This window comes from Gadus morhua, chromosome 3 (assembly GCF_902167405.1).
Source record: "Gadus morhua chromosome 3, gadMor3.0, whole genome shotgun sequence".
Taxonomy (NCBI): Eukaryota; Metazoa; Chordata; class Actinopteri; order Gadiformes; family Gadidae; genus Gadus; species Gadus morhua.
The window spans coordinates 18,856,651-18,879,150 of record NC_044050.1 but is presented as its reverse complement, the minus strand read 5'-3'; the positions used below and the strand labels follow the sequence as shown (position 1 = coordinate 18,879,150).

Genomic DNA, 22,500 nt, shown 5'->3' with positions numbered 1-22,500 from the left:
TTGATTAGATTCGGGTTTGATCTCTGATTGGAAACAACATTATTTTTTAAAGGTTGAAACAGGAAATGAAGTTCGGGGTAAGAAAGTCGATCGTTTCTTTTGATATAACGCACAATTTGACTTCATCTACCGTTTGCATTTATTCCATATACGCTGATATCAGATCTATCCGGGATAAAGTGACAGTAGAATCGATTTGACTCTATTTAAATGAAGCGTGTCGAAGGGTTTGCCTCCACACCGCCCGCCCTGACGGCCCCGTGGCCCTCTCTCACCTCCTGGGGCTGGTAGGGGCTCCCGGACCTCTCCAGGGCCAGCAGCACGTCCAGGTCCCCGGCCTCGGTGGGCTGCAGGCTCACCAGCTGCACCTCGCTGCGCCGCACCCCGGCGATGTTCCGCAGCGCCCGCTGGAAGTTGCGCCAGTAGTCGCCGATGAACTCCTCGGGCGCGATGCTGGCGAAGCGCACGGCGATGGAGTTGGCCAGCGCCTGCTCCGTAGCCTGCCGCACGTGCACCGTGACGTCGGCCGGCGTGGTGAAGCGTCCGTCCGTCACCGTCACATTAAGCGGGTAGTGGCCCACGTCCAGCGGCTGCCGGGCGATCACCTTGCCGTCCGAGGCCGACACGGTGAAGGGGAGCCCGTCCTGGGGGGTGGGCGCCAGGCTGTAGGTCAGGGTGTCGTAGATGTCCTGGTCCGTGGCGTGGATCTTGCCCAGGACGCCGCCGGGGTACTCGTCGTCGGCCGTGGAGATGAAGATGTCCAGCGGCAGGACGGCGGGCGGGTACACGCTCTCCTCGATCACCCGCACGCTGATGAAGGCCGTGGACAGCAGCTGGGGCTTCCCGCTGTCTGACACCTGGAGTGGGGGGGGGGGGGGGGGTGCAGAGGGGGAGAGGGTTAGCGTGGGGGTTTTGGGACATGGCGTTCGACTCGCAGCGTAAAGGCTCAGTTATGGCTCCACGTCGACGCAACGCAATGACGCAGTCATGAACCTGGTTGGGTTCTGCGACGGGTTTTAGTAACCGGACCAATCACAGCCCTTGCTGCTCCTTTGCCTCGACGGAAGGTTAACAATTTTGGGAGGCGAACGCCCTTGCGGTGGACACAAGGAGGGACCGCAAGGAGGTAATTGGTCCTTAAACGCCCTTGCCTGGCGTCGACGTGGAATCATAACTAAGCCTTAAGGGTAAGGGTTCTAGTGGCGATCGCCCGATGTCTGCAACCCTATCAGTGGGCATCCGGGAGCAAGATGCATGACCCATCTGATACTTAATGACATGGATCTGATTCCGCTGAGAGTCGCTTTGGAAAGGAGCCCAAATGCCTGAAGTAAAGTTAATTAAAGTCGTTTTCCTGAACGCGCCGATGAGGACAGGAATGTTTGCCAGTTATTCATTCAGTAGTAATAACCCCCTACCCCCACCCATCGACTCCCTACTGCTTCAAGAGCCGAGCGCACCCCGGCGGCCACTAGGGGGCAATCAAGTGCCTTTCAAAAAATGTCTTCTTTTCCCACAGTGCGGAGTGCTGTGCGAGGGACGTCACAAGGATTCATTCAAAGCAGCCAGAGTGCAAGATGTGTCTAAATATTTGCATATATTAGCATCAATTCTATGTGGAGAAAAAAACACAAGATCGACTTCTGAGTGGAGGGGCCTCGTTCTGGATTCACTCTTATCATCCCCCGTTTGCCCAAGAGACTTCAGAGGCCCTTTCAAAACACACACATACACACACCAACACAAACACACACACATTTGCGGATGACACCAGTCAGTAACAGTTCTAATATCTTCCAATGGGTCTTTGATTTGCACTGCTCAGTCAGCGAAGAGCAAGTGCTGAGTGAGAACTACAACTCACTCGTCCGCTCTTCTGTTTAGCAGGTTAAGCAGGTGACCAGCTGAAGAAAGAGAATGTGAGTTTGAAGCGGCATGGGGGAGGACAGAGGGTCTGTGAGGAGTGTGGAGCAGGATGAGAAATGAATGCCTCTTTCCGACCATGATTGAGAAACGCGTGGATGAAATGAGAGAGGGAGAGAGAGGGAGAGGGAGAGGGAGAGGGAGAGAGGGAGAGAGAGAGAGAGAGAGAGGGAGAGGGAGAGAGGGAGAGAGAGAGAGAGAGGGAGAGGGAGAGAGAGAGAGGGAAAGGGAGAGGGAGAGGGAGAGAGAGAGAGAGAGAGAGAGAGGGAGAGGGAGAGAGAGAGAGAGAGGGAAAGGGAGAGGGAGAGAGAGAGAGAGAGAGAGAGGGAGAGGGAGAGGGAGAGGGAGAGCAACAGAGAGAGAAAGAGACAGGGACAGTGAGAGATGGTGACAGAAAGAGACAAAGAGAGAGACAGTGAGCGACAGAGACCGAGAGAGGGACAGAGAGAGACTGAGAGAGAGAGACCGAGGGAGGGATGGAGACAGAAAGAGACAGAGAGAGGGACAGAGAGAGAGACAGAGAGAGAGAGTCAGCGAGCGGAGCCGGTGGGCGAGTGTGACAGGTGAGCAGTGGGCCGAGCCGGCAGGATAGATCGACACGCCGCTTGATGGGTCAATACTCCGGAACAAAGCCTTTCGTTCAAAGAGAGCGAGGCTCACCTGCGCCTGAAGCAGGTAGTGCTCTCGGCCCTTCTTGTTCAGCGGCCCCACCGCCACCAGCGCCCCCTGCTGGCTGATCTCGAAGGCGTCGCCCTCGTTGCCGTCGACGATGGCGAAGTGGAAGGGCGGGCCGTTGTGGGTGGCGTCCCGGTCGCTGACAGACAGCTGGAGAACGCTGGTGCCCTTGGGTCGGTTCTCCTGTGAGTGCGGGGGGGGCGGAAGCAAATGAAGAGCATGAGTGAACACAGTGGGATCAGCTCCCGCCATTAAAGGGCCGTCACATTGGATTGGGGACGCTGGTAATGAAAAACGACTGTGTTTAAGCATTCACCCATAACCTCACAGGCTGAGGTATTGTCATCTCTGTGGTGAGTATTATTAAAAAACCAGTGCGTTTCAGACATGGAATAAGTTATAACCAGGGCAGGGGATCTCATTCTTCTCGGCAAGGCAATCTCGTCCCCTTCTCAAGTGATTAGTCTGTGGAGTGTGAACTACATTTCCCAGCAGCGCTCCTCTACTTGGCGGCACCTCGGAAAAAATGACTTTGAACCGTGTCCTTTCCACCCCCCACCCCCTCCACCCCCCCTGCCTCACCCTTTTTCCATCTACTTCCACGTTTTTGGCTGTCTTTTCCAGAGGGTACCACACTGGTACGGATCTTTCGATGGCCCTTCTCCTGCTATGGAGTGGGTATTATTACCATGCTTTTAGCCCCGTGCCTCACCTTCCTCTGCCTGCTGCTTCCACTTCCTCTCGACTGCTCACCTCCCCTCAACGCCGCTGCTGCACATTCTCCTCGCATCCACCTTTTATCTGCATTGGCATACTTAAGATGCAGCCTCTGTCTTTAAACTCCCCTCCTCCTCCCCAACACACACACACACGCACCTTCTCCTCAACCACCCCCCCCCCCCCCCCCCCCCCCCCCAACCCTCCCCCTGCCCTCGCGATGTCCCCTCCCTCCTGGTGCTCCCTATATATTTCCCATCCTCCCCCTCCTCCTTGACATTCAAGGTGCACATGGCTGCTATGGATCCTCCTAGGTTAATCCCTCCAGGGCTGCGGCGGTTGCATCCACTGCTGTCTCTCCTATCCCCGGCCCTCCCCTAGCCCTCCTCCTCCCCCCAGACCATCTAAACCATATGCCATTCCATTGGACCCCTGACCCTCTAATCTAAGGCTACCCTCCACCCACCACCATCACCGCAGCGAGACGTCCTTCCCGCCGCCACCCCGTTCCAACACAACCACCGCCGTCCCTACCTCCCACCACGTACCACCCAGACGCAGGCTTCCCACCACCGCCCCGCCCGCGTCCCACCCAGCCACATCCTTCCCCTTTTGCCTCCACCCCACTACCTCTGTGCCACACACCACCCACACCTCCACCACCCACACCTCCACCCCCACCACCTTCATCCCCAACCTTATCCCCACCACCAACACTTTGCCGTCTCCACCTCTGTCTCTACCACCTTTTCACACCAACTCCACCTCCAACCCTACCACCACCCTTCCCACCAACTCCACCTTTATCGCTAGAACCTTCACACCAGCACCACCTCTATCCCTACCACCAACCGCAGCTCCGCCCTGCCCGCCTTCCTCTACCTCTATCCCTCCCAGCACCAACACCTCCACCCTTCATATCACCTCCACCTCTATCCCTCCCACCACCAGCACCACCACCTCCAGCGTGCTCGCCCGCTCCCCGGCTGACCCCCATACCTGGATGATGAGGCTGTAGTTGGCCTGGGCGAACAGCGGGGGGTTGTCGTTGACGTCCGACACGTCCACGTTGACCGCGGCGACGCTGGAGCGCGCCGGCGACCCGTTGTCCGACGCCACCACCGTCAGGGTGTAGCCCGACGTCTGGGGGGAGAGAGGGAGGGAGGGAGGTTGAGTGAGGGAGGAGGAAGGGAAAACATGGAGGAAGAGAGAGGGAGGTGGAGAGAGGGGGGGAGAGATGTGGAGAGAGGGAGAGTGGGAGGGGAGGGAGGAGAGTGAGAGGAAAAAAGAGAGGAGAGAGAGAGAGAGAGAGAAGGAGAGAGAGAGAGAGAGAGAGAGAGAGAGAGAGAGAGAGGAAAGGGTAGAGTGAGAAAAGAGTGCAAATGAGAGGAGAGGAAGAATGCTCAGCAGTGGGGACAAACGGGTGCGTTTGCTCTGACACAGCCCTCGGTGCATATTGCATAGAATGCAGAGAGGGCAATTAGTTATTCCACGGACCGGAAATGTACGTGCACTGTGGTTTTTATCCCTCTTTCTTCTCCTTACCCTTTCTCTGTCGAGCTGACGCGCTACTTTGAGCTCCCCGCGGATGGGGTCGATGGTGAACAGGCTGCCCTGGTTGCCGTCCGCGATGGAGTAGCGCACGTGACTGTAGGAGGGCCCATCTGCGTCCTCGGCAACGACCTTTGACCCCAAACACACACCATACACAGAGCATGGGTTGAGGATGAGCTTTGTGTTCATTTATAGGCTGTGAACACAGCTTTGTGATTTGCGAGGCTGATTTGTGACGGCCGCATCCTGTTTTTTTGATCTCCAAGGAACTGTACAAGGAATAAATCGGGAGGGAGTACAATCATGCACTTGTTTTTTTTTTGCAGTCACGGTCATCACAAGGGGCCCACATACACACACACACACACACGCGCACACACAGCACACAGCACACAGCCTATCGCAGAACGAAGGGAGTCCTGTGGGAAATCAGCAGTCAGGGAAGACTTACAAGCGACAGGACAATAACGGATATTAAAATGTAATTTTTCCAAAAGACTAGATATTTAGGTTCATTAGATGCACACAGTATCCTGATAAATAGGGGTTATTCGGTCAGGGGAATGGAAGGGAGGGTGGGGGGTAGGAGGGGATTTGTGACTGATAAGTAAGTTGGAGGAGCAAGGAGGAATGCGGATAAATGTTTTGCATATAGAAGGTAAGAGAAAGAACAAAGAATAACAAAATCCCTTATCAAGTCGGAGGGTATAAAGAGTCTACTCCCTTTAATTAACTCTGTGTGCGTGTGCCAGTGCACAGCGTTCGAGGGTATGTGTGTGCGCGCGCTGGCATAAGCTAGAGTGCATGAGGCATGAAGAGCAGCAGTCCTAATTTAGCTGTGCCACCATATGGTGATTTGCCAACAGGTGCCGGCACGCGATAGAGTGAGAATAAACAATCAACAGAGAGGCTGAGACACTGAAGCAATAAATGAGGGAATATGTGGAGCTGGAGTGGAACTGGTACTGGGAGGCAGGAGAGGTCGCCATAAGGTTATTTCTCTGGGAGAAACAACCGGAATACCTGGGAACGTTTTCCACATCGAGGAAGTGCTTTATAAGGGTGAAAAACACAATGTTGACATCTTTGGGTTAAACCATGATCTAAGCGTTATTTTAAGTGGTTTCGCTTGATGTTTAACTTTATCTCCTCCTATAGTATTCAAAGTAACAAGTATTCAGGGGTCATGGTTAGGGCTGATCCAGCTATATATTACAGGTGGGCCGTTATCGGCGTTAACAGTCACACACACCTTTCCTCCAGCTAATCAACCGACACTTAGCTCCTGCATGTGTTCCTTCAGCCGTCTCTCTCTCTTACCGTCACCACCGCCTTGCCGGGCTCGGCGTCCTCGCTCACGACCGCCATGTAGGTCTCCTGGCTGAAGACGGGGCTGTTGTCGTTGACGTCCGTCAGGTTGATGTTGACGGTGGCCATGTCGCTGAGCGGGGGCGAGCCCCCGTCCGTGGCCTCCACCGTCAGGTAGTACTCGTGGGACGCCTCGTAGTCCAGGGCCTCGATCACAAAGATGTCGCCTGGGAGGGAGGTGGGGAGGTGTGCGAGTTAAAATGAGGACCAAGGTGATTTTGTTCTGTAGGGCTTGTACATTGTGACGACAAATCGGCAATGACCGTCTCCCATTCGTAAGATCAGGGGCATAGGAATGTTATGGGTAGTAATGGGGGTTTGGGACGTTGTTCAGTAATTAATCGAGAAATAATTTTCTGCAGTTTGGAACTGCATTTCTCATGCAAGACATGGCAAAACAACGTATCCAGTAACCTAGGATACGTTATATTTACTACAGCTAAATCTCTCTCTCTCTCTCTCTCTCTCTCTCTCTCTCTCTCTCTCTCTCTCTCTCTCTCTCATCCCAAAATGGCAGGGTATCGGCAAAGAGAAATCCCATGACGCATTCCGATGTACAAGCCCTTAAGTGCTGTGGGCTGACTCTGCACACACACACACACGGACACACACACACACACACGCGCACACACACACACAGACACACACACACACACGCGCACACACACACACACACACACACACACACACACACACACACACACACACACACAGCCTAACCCACCTGAGAGCGGGTCCACGCTGAACATGCCGTGCTCGTTGCCGCTGATGATGCCGTAGGAGATCTGCCCGGCGGCGTCGGCGTCCCGGCTGGACGCCTGCACGCGGAGCACCTGGGTGCCCGCCGCCACGTCCTCCGCCAGCGTGGCCACGTACTCGCGGTGCTCGAAGACGGGCGGGTTGTCGTTGATGTCCAGCACGGACACCACCACCGTGCACAGCGCCGAGAGGCGTCGCGGGGAGCCCTGGTCGGCGGCGCGCGCCCGCAGCTCGTACACCGCCTGCACCTCGCGGTCCAGCACCTTCTCCAGGCTGACCACGCCCGTGCGCTCGTCGATGGAGAAGTGGCCGTCGGCCGAGTCGGCCAGGGAGTAGAGGATGTCGCTGTTCAGGCCTGGAACGCCGGGAATGTGGAAGAAGGAGGAGAAGAAAAAACGAATAGTTAGTGTCAAAAAACAAAAACTAAAAAACGAATTGATTTAAATTAAATTGAATTGAATTGAATTGAATTTGTATAGCCCTTAATCACCATTAGAGTTTCAAAGGGTTTAACAGGCCAAATATTTAGGGCACCCCGAATAGTTGTTTTATCGTCAAATGTTTATAGACGGGACAGTGAAGACGGACGGGATAGTGGGTTGAAAGAGAGCGGGAACGTCATGATGCAAGTGCGGACAGTGGCGCAGGTAGGAATCGAGCCCGGGTCGGCTAGATCGTTAGCCGACCTAAAGGTGCTGATTCATCAGGCAACTCTTGGCTAAGGAACAGTAGAACAAAGAATAACTGACACAGTCTCTGTAAATAATTCCTAACTTACATCTTGCCTCCTCGCTATCTGTTTCCCCCGCCAAAAATCCCTCATTAGCAAGGTCAGGGCACGTTCTCCATAACTCATCCCCTCCCATCGGCTTCACACTCGCAGGAACCAGACAGAGACGGATCACGACAATAATCGGAGCGGTGTTTTCCAGGTGGCCCTCCGTTTGGAATATGCCATTATATTCCCATTTATCAGGCGAGTGTGTCCTTTCCCCACAAAAAACTCATTATCAGAAGCCGGAGAGGATGGTGGTGATCGGGGCTGTGAATGCGGCCCATTTACTCTTTCCACACCACATAACTCTAGGCAATTGCCTATGGGTGGCTTCTGTCAGCCCCCTATTCACTAGCACTAATAAACATACTGGATTATGTTCTTATATCCACCACGAGGACCTCAGCGGCCAGACATACATGCACACACACGCACACACACACGCACACACACACACACACACACACACACACACACTAGGGCTTTGACTCCGAACTTCGTTATTCGAATATAATATAATGAGTATCAAAAAATTCATCAAAATTCGAACGAATATTAGGCAGCTCTTAATATTCAAACCTGTTATGGGCAGGCCAAGAGGGAGAGACGTCGGAGAACCCGACGCAGTCTATTCATAATATTGTAATGAACACGGAAGTGGCAGTGAATGAAGTATTGATTAGACAGCGATTTAATAGAAACCTAATAAACAGTTGGAACGCGCAAGACCGGTAACCATAGCAACACCGGTAAACAAACCTCGCAAAGTCCAATCCAGGTCTTACTGAAGGCATTTAATGGTCAAAATATTATTAATAAATATTCAAATGTATTCTAATATTAATATTAATAAACAAACGAACTACGAACATGATTTTTGGGCAAAAGTCAAAGCCCTAACACACACACACACACACACACACACACACACACACACACACACACACACACACACACACACACACACACACACACACAGGTACATAAACAAGCAAACACACAGCATATGCATACTTCTAAGAGCAGTGAAAATAAACTGACAAACTTGGATCGCCTGCGTATAGGATGCATTTGAATAATTTAAAAAGGACAGATGGAGAAAATGCATAAATCACACAGAAGAAAAACGAAGCAACTACCTAAAAGGTAGAGGTAGAGTTAAAGGAAGTGTGTAGGTGCTAAAATGTCCCCACATATCAAGGCTACCAGCGCAGACTTTGTGAAGACTGTGGAGCAGGAGAGTGAAACCAAATGCAACCAAATGAGGACTTAGTTGATGCTGTTTTAGAGAGCACACACACACGCAGACACACAGAGACACACACACACAATCACACACACGCACACAGACACCATGAAAAGTAAGAACTAATTACATTCAGACTATTTTCTCTCTGGAAGGACAAAGAACAGGGTTTCACAGATCATTGTCAATATCTACTTGAAAAGATATTCAAATAAAGATCATTATTTTTCCCATTTGCTGTCGCAAGCACCTCTAAATTAAAACCGCCCTTGGCAAAAAGCAAAGGAGACATCTCTTTGCCTCTCTGGACCCCTTATTAGAACCACAAGCACCCTCATCATTGTTCTCACATGCTCAGAACAAGAGGCAAATTCTGTACAGGCAAACCTACAGGGAGTGAACGCCTTCCCAGGACAACCCCTCTCCCCGCCCTGCCCGGCTTCTTACAATCCCTAGCCCGCCAAACCTCATTCTACCGTCTCATTCATTCTGCCAAGCTGTCGTCTGGGAGGAGAAGGGGGGAGGTGGTGGTGGGCTAAATGGGGGGGGGGGGGGGAGAGGCAAGAGTGTAGCGGGAGGCAAGAGTGTGAGGCAGTCAAGAAGGAGCAGGACACGGTTGAGTAGGAGACGATGTCCAGAGCAGGTTAACTGAAGGAGCGATTGGAAGTCCACCAAGACCACCGAGAGGTTTGGATAATAGCAGTGGGAACGGAGGGGAGGGGGGGGGGAAACAGTAGAAAGTGCTGGAGAAATGGCCGGAGGTGAGGTACTCAAGCAGCTCCGAACACACACTCAGGAGCTCCTGGCTTTCCACCAGGCGATCAAAGATCCAGAGGATATCTGAGAAAGATTACAAATCTCGACAAATGAAATGGGAGTTTCTAATTCAAGGGGCGGGGCTGTTGATGGAACCTGAAGGACCAATTGTGTGGCACCAAACACACACACACACACACACACACACACACACACACACACACACACACACACACACACACACACACACACACACACACACACACACACACACACACACACAATTTGGAATTGTGCTGACACCATGACTGTTGGGATGTCCATCTTCCCCGCTCCCTGAAGATGACCATCTGCCCCCAAACAGATAAACCTTGATAATGTGCTATTAAAACTTCCATGCTTGGCTGAGCCACTGGTATGAACAACCTCCACCTGTGTCACGTCTGCAGCTGGCGACGATAGGAGATCTCTTCCAAGTGTAAACTTTGGAAATCAGTGAGCCACGACCAAACAATAAGATAATAAAAATTTTGTGTTTTGCTGAAAACCAAACTGAAAATGGGCCTGGCACTGGGCCAATTCCATTTTATTACCAAGATTGCCCAGATGGTTCAAAATGTATCAGAGTGATGCGATTGCATATTTTAAAAGTGGGAGTGCATCCAATGTGACAGAATATCCAAGTTAAAAAAACAGATTATACAGTTCCCGAGATTCAACAGTCCAAATTGGTAAAAACATGTCACCGACAATCACCTGCATTCTATATTTTCTGTCATTTATACAATTTGAAAACAAGCCTTCCACTCTCCCAATCCCGCTACGTTTCACAGTACAAAACATATTTATATTGATTCAAAATCTCTACTGTTCAACCGTTGGATAGCAGCATGCAGTCACTGTTGCAGAAGTGTTTGTATCTGCATTCCGATATTGTTATTCAGCTGGAAAGCCAGGAGGGACGGCTCTTTAACCGACGCTTTTCTCTCTTTGTTCCGTCATTAGGTGCTGTCATTTTGATGAATTGTTCATTTCTCATTTTGTTGGCTTGTGTAGGTCTAAAAACCTGAATGTAAACAGGAAATGGCTGCCCATGTCTGGTACGGCAGGCAAGCGCATAACAACCAATAACGACGTTGATGCCTGCAAAAAAGACCCACTATTCAGAAATATTCCTGGTTGGGTTTGAACCCATTATTTGTTCATTTAGAAATAAGTAACTCAGCTCGGGAAACATCCCTGCTTGCTATAGATCATGAAATATGCATGATATTCATGAAGACAGCGGCGGAGCAAAGGAGTTTTGTGGAGTGGAGACGAATGTTTTGTTGACACTGCATAATGAAGGACCAATTGAAGTCTTGTGTCAGGGACGTGTTCTTTTCCTCTTTCTTTTTCGTACTTTGGCGAAGGTAAGTTAAGTAAGCATCTATAATACACCCAAATACAATATATAATAGGATTCTCCGAAGCTTGCTTGTTTGGACGGCATGGATCAAATATTTGAACATTTTAATAAGAAAAGATTCTCCATTAGGATTATATCGGGCAATAATGGGGGGACAAAAGCAATAAATATGATAAAACGATGAGGAGGTGATCCATGAGAAGGCGGCGATAACGGGGTAATAAATAAGCAAGTGAGATAAGGACAGAGGAAACGAGGAAAGAGGACACAAGGTTTCCAAAACGGCTCACCGGTGTCGAGGTCGCTGGCGAGGAGCTTGGCCACGAAGGTGCCCGTCTCGGTGTTCTCGAACACGGTGACGGCGTAGGGGTCGGAGGTGAAGCGCGGCGGGTTGTCGTTGGCGTCGTCCACGGCAAGGTGGACGTCGGCCTCGCAGTAGCGCCCGCCGCCGTCGAGCGCGCGCACGCGGAACCGGTGCTCGTCCCGATCCTCGCGGTCCAGCGGCTGGGAGGTCTTCAGCTCTCCTGCGGACGCAGACGGAGGGCAGATAGTTAGGAAGTGTAGGCGAGACGCAAGTACCTCAACCACACACACACGCACGCAAACACACACAGACACAGACAGACACACACACACACACATGCAAACATAGAGAGAGACACCAACACACGCAAACACACACAGACACGCACACACACAAGCACACACACAAACAAACACACACACAAACAAACATGCAAGCACACACAGAGACAGACAGACACACACACACACACACACACACACACACACACACACACACAAACACACACACACACACACACATGTACAAACAGGCACACGCACACACACACTTCACGAAGGTGGTCCGGTTAAAAACAGAAAAAGTCAAAAGACTTAAAGTAGCTCATCTATTCCCTCTAGTTTTGAACGGCGAACTCTTAAAGCTGCTATAATTGCACACTATCCGCCCTCAGTAGAGCAGGTATGACAGAGAGAGACATACACTCTTGAATAATGGAAAACATGTAAGTTCATCGACGAAACAGACCGTTGAAGTTCTTACACACCATCACCTCCTTTCTAAATCTCACAAAAAACAACACCCACACCCAAACAACTGAGGGCCTCTAGAAATGGAAGGGATTCATAAATAAGTAATGGCAGGTGGGGGGGAATGATGAGGGAAACCATGTGGAAGGGGCTTGGCAGCGGAGGGCAGATTGTGTGCGTGTGTCCTGGGATGAACGTCTGGCAACGTAAAATAACAACCCGCTTCACATGACCCAATCCTGATTAGTGTCGGCATGTGGGGGAGAGGGGGGCGGGGGGGACGATGAGAAGAAGAAAATATCCTCTTCTGCGTGTTCCCCTCCACAGCGGCAGTGGTGCTAGCAGCAGTATCACTTTTGCTAGCAGCAGTAGCACTGGTGGCTAGCCTAGCAGCACTAGCCTTGGCGCTAGAAGCAGACACACTGCTACTAGCAGCAGTTGCACAGTTGGCTAGCAGCAGTAGTAGCACTGGTGCTAGAAGCAGACACACTGGTGCTAGCAGTAGTAGCCCTGGTGCTAGAAGCAGTAGCCCTGGTGCTAGCAGCAGTGGTAGCCCTGGTGCTAGAAGCAGTAGCCCTGGTGCTAGCAGCAGTAGTAGCCCTGGTGCTAGAAGCAGTAGCCCTAGTGCTAGCAGCAGTAGCATTGGTGGCTAGCAGCAGTAGCCCTGGTGCCAGAAGCAGACGCTTTGATGGCTAGCAGCAGAATGCGGAGGCTGGCCGGATGCTGTCGGATGGCCACCTCAGCCTCTCCTCAGCGTTTAGTGCCGGGCAGCGGGAGGATTCCGCTGTCAAAGGGCGTTTAATGCCGCGGCGCTGGCGGAGCCATGCCACAGGGCCTCCTTAACTCTTTTCAAATTGTTTGGTTGATTTATGTTTTTTTGGGGGGTAGGGGGGGGATTATGTTCGTGCAAGTAGTAAACTAGCAAATGACTTTAATCTAAAGCTGAGTTTGTCCTGCAGGGAAGCGATGTATCCAAACCGTTGGGAAGAGATTTGTAAATAATAGCGACTCAGAAGAAACATCTAGACTATTGGGAATATATCTGATAATCGTGCCACGCTCAGACAACTACAAAGTATAATAATAATCATATATATATATATATATTATCAATAATTAATAAATAATATAAGTTGGGACACTTTACGAAGCATCTGTCGTAAATCTAAAGTGTGAATGATGTCGTAAATTCTTGCTAGGATCACTGATATGTTTACGGCTTTCAGTTCAAAGCCCGGCAATTTTCTAATATAAAGTTAAAGGGAAAAAGAAGTGCAAAATATGCACACTTGACATTATAAACATTCCCCATGTCTGAACACTCGCCAGGAAGACATTATTAATGGACAGAAAAAAAGAAAACAGCCCATAATATGACTTGACAACTTTTTCCACTGACATTTCCAATTGACTAACCGTGATCCTTAACGGTTTAGACTGTCACAACACACACAGGCACACAGGCACACAGGCACACACACACACACACACACACACACACACACACACACACACACACACACACACACACCTGTATCAGCATCAATGGTGAACAACTCTGCACCGGCCCCCTGGAGCTCATAGGAGATTTGAGCGTTTGAGCGAATGTCAGCATCCGTTGCAGAGACCTGCAAGATGAGTCTCCCAGCCGGGGAGTCTTCTGGTACACGCTCAGTGTAGAGAGACTGGGGCAACAGATACAGCAAAATACAGCAGACGTTACACATACGTCAAGTTGACTTAACACGCGGACAGCTCCAATGTGTTTAAGGAAGTTCAGCTTTAATCTAAGTTAATGGCGCTTCACATCATCTATAAGAAAATAAAATGAAAATAAAATGAAATGGAACGCCATTAAATGCATTTAAGCCATAATTCAGTCTGCAGCATCACAATGCATTAGCAGTTAAATGCATTCCAAGTGTCTAACAGGTAGCGACGTGCTGGTTAATAGTCTGGGCTCACCTTCTCGCAGACAGGGCTGTTGTCGTTGGCGTCCAGGACCTTGACCTCTACAACTGCCTTGGCAGCGAAAATGCCATCAGTGGCGGTAATGTTTAGCAGGTAATTGTCCTTCTCCTCCCGGTCCAAGGGCTTCCTGACAGAGACCTTCCACTCGTTCTGGATGTGCTCGATGGCAAATTGTCCGAGCGGGTCCCCTCCTGCCCGAGATGGAAGGAAAGAAAAGACCCCCGAATTAGAATGATAAGCCGTTTCGTTTTAGCTGAAAAATTGGGTTCACTCATCCAACTCGATTCAGCGGGATGAAAATAAACAAGCGCGTCTCAGACTCAAGTCTGAGATGTTGTTGTCCTTGCTGGTTACTGTCTGCTATTGGTATGAAATAGAGGTATAAAATGTTTCTGAGTCATGTCCCATGGGCCCTTACTCACCCGGTAGAGTGAATTGCATCTGACTTATACACTTTAGGGCTTTTTAGCTCATATATCTGCTGTTGTAACTGCTGAATTTAGTTTTATGGTGACCTCTCTTTGTTGAGATGCACTATCTCTGTACCTCTGAGACGTAATCATTATGCCGTTATCCCTTATAATAAATGAAATTGCTTCTCAGAACTTGGTTCTGAGAAGGTTGGTTTCTTTTAAACAGGGTTGTGCAAGACCTTTTTGCGGTTGCACCAATTCTTATCGTATGCTTTGATTGTTCTCAGCCTCAGCCTTGTGAGGGGCTGTGAATAATATGTCCGCTGAAGGACTCAATGCGTGTCAATGCAATGTAATTCAGATATATCTGACGGTCTTAGAAGAGTGCAGCTGCACTTTGAATTATAAACGCCTCGCCATGACCTCTTGTGATCAGATTTGAGCTTTTCCTGTTCACCCAGCATACAAATAATCAAGCGGAACACTCCCCTGATGTTGCCGTACACCATTTTTGGCCGACATCCATGTGTTGGCAGATACCGAGAGCCGGGCTGGCAGCCACCAGATGTTTTTGGATGGTTATTAAGTGTTACAGCTACATCGACTTTCTCTCCCTTTTAGAAATCGCGGATTGCCGGCTCCGTGCGTTACATAAACACACGGCGCATCATTGATCGTTGCCTGAACGGAACGTTGGGTCTCCATGGCAAAAGATAGTATGGAGTCAATTGTGCTGAGGAAGGCGGTCCAAATTAGATACACACAGCACTAAACATGGTCTTTAAGATCAGAGCTCAATGCATCTTGAATGTTCCTAGGGAAGCACAAGACACGCTAGCAAATGGTCTGTGGGGATTTAAACATTGAGCGTGTGTGTGTTTGATTGACAACTACTAATGAGCACTCGAGGAAATGCATTCAATTAATTTGAAAGTGATTAGAGGCTGCATTTTTGTGAAATAAAGATCTGTGTGGCACCTCAACCGATGAATCCACAGAGAAAAGGATTCTTATTCTTGCCGAATGTATAATGTTGTTTAAAATAATAAAGACCAGATATGATCATAAAATGAGAAGGTCTCTGAACATCTGAACAGTTTCCCATGAATCCTTGATTATCGTCACAAATAGTAAGCAGGCTCCTGATTATTTAAATCCTCTTATAATAATGATATTCATAATGAGAAAAGAAAATGCTTACCAGTAATGAAGTAATTGACTCGTCGATTGATTTCCTCTGAATCAGCATCCGTGGTGCTCAGAATGGCAATGACTCCGCTTGGGGGAGGGTCGTCCTCGCTGACTGTCCCCTTGTAGATCTCCGCCGTGAAGCGGGGTGGGTTGTCGTTCACGTCGGCCACCGTCACCACGACCTTAGCGTCGGTGACGTGCTGGACCTTGTCGCCCCTGTCCATGGCCAGGACACTGATCGTGTACTTGCTGATCTTCTCGCGGTCCAGTTCCTTCAACGTCGTCAACCATCCCGTTTCGGTGTTGATGGCAAATAGCTCGGCGATCTCCTGGGAGCTCTGTTCAGAGTCCAGGCTGTAGACCACTTGGCCGTTGGCACCGGTGTCGAGGTCGGTGGCTCGGACCTGGATCACAGACGTGCCGCCCGGGAGGTTCTCCACGACGACGGCCTCGTAAGGGTCTGACTCAAAGACGGGCTTGTTGTCGTTGAGGTCTTTGACTTGGATGTTGATGTGCACTGACGCCACTACCTCGAGGTTCTCGTGTTTGCTCTGGGCCAGCAGGGTGAGCTGATACCATTTGGTGGTCTCGTGGTCAAGGGCCTTCTCCAGCTTCAGGGCCCCACTGTCTGGATCGACAACAAACACCTCATCTCTGTTACTTTCTGGAGTGTTGCCTGTAAGGAGGATGTAGGACACCGGTTGGACACTCTCTGCTTGGATGACATCAATCTCCGTGCCAATGAGCAAATCTTCAGAAATCGTGAAACGGTAATTTGGTTCCACAAATTTGGGGACCGGCACTTCAGGAGAAACAATCCTAATGTATACTTGTATGACAGACTGCCTGGGTGTATTGCCGGCATCCTTTGCACTGACAAAGAACGCATAAAGTTCACCTTCAAGTCCGATCAGGCTCTCTTTAGTAACAATGACCCCGGTGGAAGGGTGGATTTCAAAGTTCTCTTCCACACTTTCCACATCTGCTTCAATCGCATAATATATGTCTGCGTTGCTTCCTTCATCAATGTCCGAGGCAGCGATCCTGGTCACTGATGTTCCTCGCGGGGCGTCAGATGCAATCGTGGCTTTGTACTCGGCTGCTCTGAACTGCGGGGTGTTATCGTTGACATCGGTCAGGATAACGTTGATAACGCAAAAGCCAACTTTTCCACCTCCATCTTGTGCTATTAGAGAAATTGGGATAACCTTTTCAACGGCATTCTCACGGTCAAGGCTCTCAAGTGTAAAGATCTCTCCATTTTCACTGACTGAAAACTTGTCTCTTGCGAATTCATTCACAATGTGGTATGTAATGGCCCCGTAGATGCCTTCGTCATCGTCGGTTGCTTTTGCCTCCATTACCAAGGTTCCAACAGGTGAATTCTCCACAAGCTCGACCACATAGTCCACCTGAGGGAAGGTTGGATTATGGAAGTTTGCACCAATGATAGTCACTTGAACAAATGCCGTGCTTCTAAACACACCGTCGGACACAGACACAGTTAGATTGTACAGAGGAAGCATATGTGGTCTCCGATGGTTTGATATAATGATGGCCCCTGTGTGTTTGTCCATGGCAAAGCTTTGGTCTTCGTTTCCAGAAACAATATAGAATGACAGTTTCTCGGAATCAGAGCTGTCAGCATCTGAAGCCTGGACTTGGGTGATGAAATGACCCCGTTGCGCCAATTCATTGACTGTCACTTCGTAAAGTGTCTTGGTGAAGACTGGAGCATTGTCGTTCAGGTCAATGACATCTATGGCAACCGTGACATCACTTGAGAGGGCTGGAATTCCTCCATCAATGGCACGAACCGTTAATTTGAGGTTTGGGGTTTCCTCGTGATCAAGCATTTGGGCGGTCCTGATAATTCCGGTGGTACGATCGATAGTGAAGTAATCTGAACTCTTTCCCTTTTCCTCAACAAGCTGGTATGTGATTTCTTGGTTGTTTCCTGTATCTAAATCCTTCGCAGCCACCTTCAAAACCGATGAGCCGATGACAGAGGCTTCCGAGATGTTGGCATAGTATGACTTTGATAAAAACTCTGGGGCATTGTCGTTTATATCCTCCAGTATAATGTCGACAAACACTTCAGAATGTGCTCCGGTGAGAGAGTCTGTGGCCCGCAAACTCAACCTATAGGCTGGATGCGACTCAAAATCTAATGGCTGGATCACATGCAAAACCCCTGTGTTGAAATCAACTGAAAACTGTTTGAAAGGGTCCCCTTCGGATATAGTGTAGACGATGCGAGGGCCTTCAGAGTCATTGGCTTGAACGTGAACCACAGGTGTATGTTCTGGGATGTTCTCAGGGATTTCAACACTATAGAAAGTCTTCTCAAACACGGGTGTTGCTTTGTCGACCACAGTGATGGGGACTTCTACTTCAGATGAGCGAGCTGGGTCACCGCTGTCTTTGGCAACAACAACGACGGAATATGTTTTCAATGACTCTGAGTCCAATTTCATCTTCAGAGAGATCTCTCCAGAGGGGCTGATTTGGAAGTGCTCCTGGTGTTCCTTGAGGTGGAAGTAGACATCGGCATTCTTCCCCAGGTCCTTGTCCACTGCTGTGACCTGGCGGATGGCGTGTCCTTCTTCTGCGTCCATTTGAACCAGAGCGTGATAGGGCAGGTTCATGAACATGGGTGTGTTGTCATTCTCATCCTCCACCTTGACGGCAACCAGAACGTGTGCCACGTCTTCCGGTTGGTCATGTCTGGTGACCTCCACTATGATGTCAAAACTGTCCTGCTCCTCGCGGTCAAATGGAATCCCGGTGGTTGATAGAACCCCAGACGTGTGGCTGACTTGGAACCTCTTGTCTGGATTTAGAATGGTGTAAAACAAGGGCTCGTTCACCTGGTTTCCAACTGCGGCGATGACAGCCAGAGTTTTCCTCTCGGAAGAGTTCTCTTGAACAAAGGCCTTGTAGGATTCCCTTGTGAATTTCAATCTGGGCTCTTTGTTTTCCTTGACATTGATTTTCACCGTGGCGGTATTGGCAAACCTGCCATCTGAAACCCTTACTTTCAACTCATACCTGCTTCTCAACTGTGTGACGTTCTGAATGGCAATCACACCGCTACTCGGATCCATCTTGAATTTGTCGCCAATGTTACCCTCGGAAATGGAAAAGAGGAACTGTGCGTTTGCGTCAGAGTCGTTGGCGTTGACCTGGATGACCTCTACACCTTTGTACGTTGGTAGTAGGACATTTGCCTCGTATACTTCTTGGCTCAAGAGTGGCGGGCAGTCATTGACATTGATGATATTCACAGTCACGTTGGCCGCTGCCTCAGAAAACAGACGTGGCATTCCAAGGTCATGTACCTGGACAGTAAAACGGAAAACCTGCCTCTGCTCGTAGTCCAAGGTTGTGATTGTTCGGATAGCACCCGTGTTGGAATCAATGGCAAAGTAATTGAGGGCAAATGGCTCCACGATCTGATAGACAAGCATTGCATTGTGGTCGCCATCAGCATCGGAGGCACGGATAACCAACGGAGTGCTCTCAAGGGTCAGAACGACACTGCTGACGCCTGCTGACTCACTGATCATGCCCGTGAACTCCCTTTGGAGGAACAAAGGGGCATTGTCATTCTCATCCTTCAGATGAATTAGCATAGTTGTGTTGCTGGCGAGCCCGGCCATGTTTGTGGCTTGTATGATAAGCTTGTATTCAGGCGTCGTTTCGTAGTCCAAAACTCTCTGGATGACAACCACTCCAGAGTTTGGGTTAATGTCAAATGCGTTGTTGATGTTGCCAGCTTTGATCTGATAAAACACTGATGATTGACTGGTGGCCGTCACCAAGCACACAAAGCTTCCGGGATGGGCGGATTCACTGACCTCTGCTGAAAAATATTTTTCAGTGAATTTCGGAGCAGCGTTGTCAGATACTGTGACCAAAATGAGCACTGCTGCTGTGGTGGACAGGGGAGATGTTCCTCTATCAGATGCCTTGACAATGAGCTCAAAGTGATTCTTCTTGCTGCGGTCAAGTTCCTTGGCTACTGTGATGGTCCCCAGGACTGGATCCATAGCAAATGTGTTTGCAACATTTCCTGTAAAACAAAACAAAAAACAAATTAATTAATTAGTGTGCCCATTTTCCAAGTTTCAGACTGACATGCTTTGTTTTTCATGTACTGAGCACATCTAAGTAGCCTCCAATTGTTGTTCTCAAAGGGCTTTGGCAGAAAAGAACTCTACATTTTATTTAAATTATACAACAAGTAGTCGTCTTGCGTTATTCAAATTGTGTCAAAGGAACACTACCAACAAATCCATTGGCTTGAACCATTTTAACAATCTCAAAAATGTTTGCATCAAACAAAGGACTGGAGAATCACTGAATTTCCCTCCCTCGAACGGAGTCTATTGGCAGAGACAACAATGGTGGGAACTTATGAAGATGCTCTGTGGCGCCCACGTATTTAGATGTGTTCCGACAAAGCTACCAGCAACCTCCTCCACTGTAAAACATTCGTGATCCAGGCTCAGCAGAAGAAAGAATCCTCAAATTAAAATAACTCCCGTTTTGCTGAAACCTATCTGACAGTTTCTCTGTAAAAATCTGTTCTACGCCTGAAACACCAAATGATATCATCAATGACATTTACCTGACTCGATGCTGTAGACAATCTCAGCGTTTCGGCCTTGGTCTTTGTCCAGAGCGGTGACCTGAAGCACGGCTGAGCCAATCGCAGCCGACTCAAAGACGCGACCGGAGTACGGGGCATCCACGAACCATGGAGCGTTGTCGTTGGTGTCCACCACGTTGATGACCACTCGCACCAGGTTCCTCTTGACTGGGATGTCCTGGTCACGCACCTGGTCATGAGAGGTGTGAATGCACATTTATCAGAAGAAGTAACAGGACGTAAACCAAACGGAGAGGCAGACTTGGGAATGTGATATGTTTAAATGGAGAACATTAAACTTGTAGTAACATTTTCCAATTTAACCGGAAAGCTAATTTACACATGCATAGATGAGCTGTATTAGGACCGGGTCAGCAAAGTCCTTTTATCCAAAAATCCAAATCCAAAGAACTAAATCCAAGAATTCCGTTTCCAAATCCGTTCAATTAAGTCCATAGATCAAGAAATACTCTCGTTCTGCTCAAAAAAAAAAAAAAAATTATGGAACTATCTTTTACAACTAGTACTTAAACACAAATGGAGGATATCATAGACTATTTCCCTATAGGCTGGGGCAACCACATTTGTTGTTGTCACCTTAATCTCAAGCAACACATGCAGAGTCCTAAATGCAGAAAACACAGAAACAGATGAAAGAACACATAAATCGGACCGACTCAAAGCCGGTCAACAAAATGGGAGCACTGTGGCCCTTTGGGCAGCGTACCATGACGGTGAGGGTGTGCTGGCGCATGGTCTCGTGGTCCAGTGCCTCGGCCGTGTACAGGACACCCGTCCCGGGGTCCAGGCGGAACTTCTTGAGGCTAAAGGGGTCCGTGCTACTCAGCAGGGTGAAGGTCAGCTTGTTCTTCTCGTCTTCGTCGGCGGCGGCGATCCTCAGGACCTCGGTGTCGGCCGGCGTGTCCTCGGCCACGCTGACGTTGTAGCGCTGCTGGGAGAACTGGGGCCGGTGGTTGTTGGTGTCGATGACGCGGACCAGCACCTATTGGGACGTCATGGGAGAACATCACGTTAGGGTCTGAAGGAGGATCGGCTTGGGTACAAACATGGGATTTATCATTCCATCGTTTACAAATGATTGTTAAAGAAACCTAAGATCGAAAAATAACCAAGATCAGAAGTAAGACATAATTAATGAATTAAAATACTTTTCTTTCAAAGTTGTTAACAAGAAAATAAGATAGAACAGACACAACACCAACTGTTGCAAAAGCCAACTTCGACCTTCAAATCTCCTGCGTCATATTTTCACATGGCAGCATGACCTTAAACACCCGCAGATGAGAACTGCTAGAAAATCACAGATAACATTAAGATACAAGGAGGGTTGTGATGCCAATGGGTTTCTAGTAAGGATTTTAAATAGAACCATTGAGTATGATGAGTGAAGTGACTTATAAAATTTCTGTTTACAATGTGCGAATCAAACGACGACCCTCAATATTTCACCACTATAAATGCATATGTTCCAGAGCAAAGCCCACAAAATGTGCAACGATGCGCCACAGAAGGGCAGCTTTTCATTCTTTTTTTTTTGCTCACGACAAAAGAACATCGTGTCCTTTGTGGTGTCGAGTCCTGTCCTCAAACTGTAAAATTCCGTCGGGGTCATGTTTTATCAACACCCGGCATTCGTCTAGCACACTTCCGACTGAGGATTATCAAGAGCCGTTAGGAATGCCAGCTCCGGGTCCCAAAACTGGCGAGGGGCTCCTACCATGGCCAAACAAGGGGAACAATGGGATCAGCCAGATTAGACACCTGCATACCAGACACCAGGGGGAGGTGGGTGCACAAAGCCAAGCAGGGTGCTGCTGGAAGAGCGGGTGGAGAGGTGGGGAGAGGTATTCGAGTGATGGTTAAACCTATGCCCGCCGGATCCCTCTCTGCCGCGAGGGCCGTCCGCGGGGTGCTTTTGAAAGGATGTCGAGCCGGTGGTGAGTCTGCTTAAGAGACCGATATAGACTCAGCGCGTCAGGGGGCGATAACATTGACAATCTGTTGTGTGCTGAGATG

General features: G+C 49.4%; 1 protein-coding gene across 8 annotated transcripts in view; it reads right to left on the bottom strand.

Annotated features, from left to right (window-relative positions):
• The window catches only part of fat1a (FAT atypical cadherin 1a), a 74,892-nt gene that overhangs the window by 10,909 nt on the left and 41,483 nt on the right, over positions 1-22,500 (bottom strand). For all 8 annotated transcript variants that reach the window (XR_003976062.1, XR_003976063.1, XM_030350909.1 and 5 more), the window contains 12 exons: positions 21,191-21,466; positions 20,443-20,653; positions 15,820-19,884; positions 14,200-14,396; positions 13,766-13,919; positions 11,472-11,705; positions 6,962-7,351; positions 6,190-6,404; positions 4,861-4,998; positions 4,315-4,458; positions 2,584-2,781; positions 276-857 (listed from right to left, as the gene is read on the bottom strand). Coding sequence is in view for 6 of the 8 variants with exons in the window: in XM_030350909.1 (XP_030206769.1) it covers positions 276-857; positions 2,584-2,781; positions 4,315-4,458; positions 4,861-4,998; positions 6,190-6,404; positions 6,962-7,351; positions 11,472-11,705; positions 13,766-13,919; positions 14,200-14,396; positions 15,820-19,884; positions 20,443-20,653; positions 21,191-21,466 (6,804 nt within the window). In the remaining 2 variants the exon portion in view is untranslated. The remainder of the gene's footprint in view (positions 1-275; positions 858-2,583; positions 2,782-4,314; positions 4,459-4,860; positions 4,999-6,189; positions 6,405-6,961; positions 7,352-11,471; positions 11,706-13,765; positions 13,920-14,199; positions 14,397-15,819; positions 19,885-20,442; positions 20,654-21,190; positions 21,467-22,500) is intronic.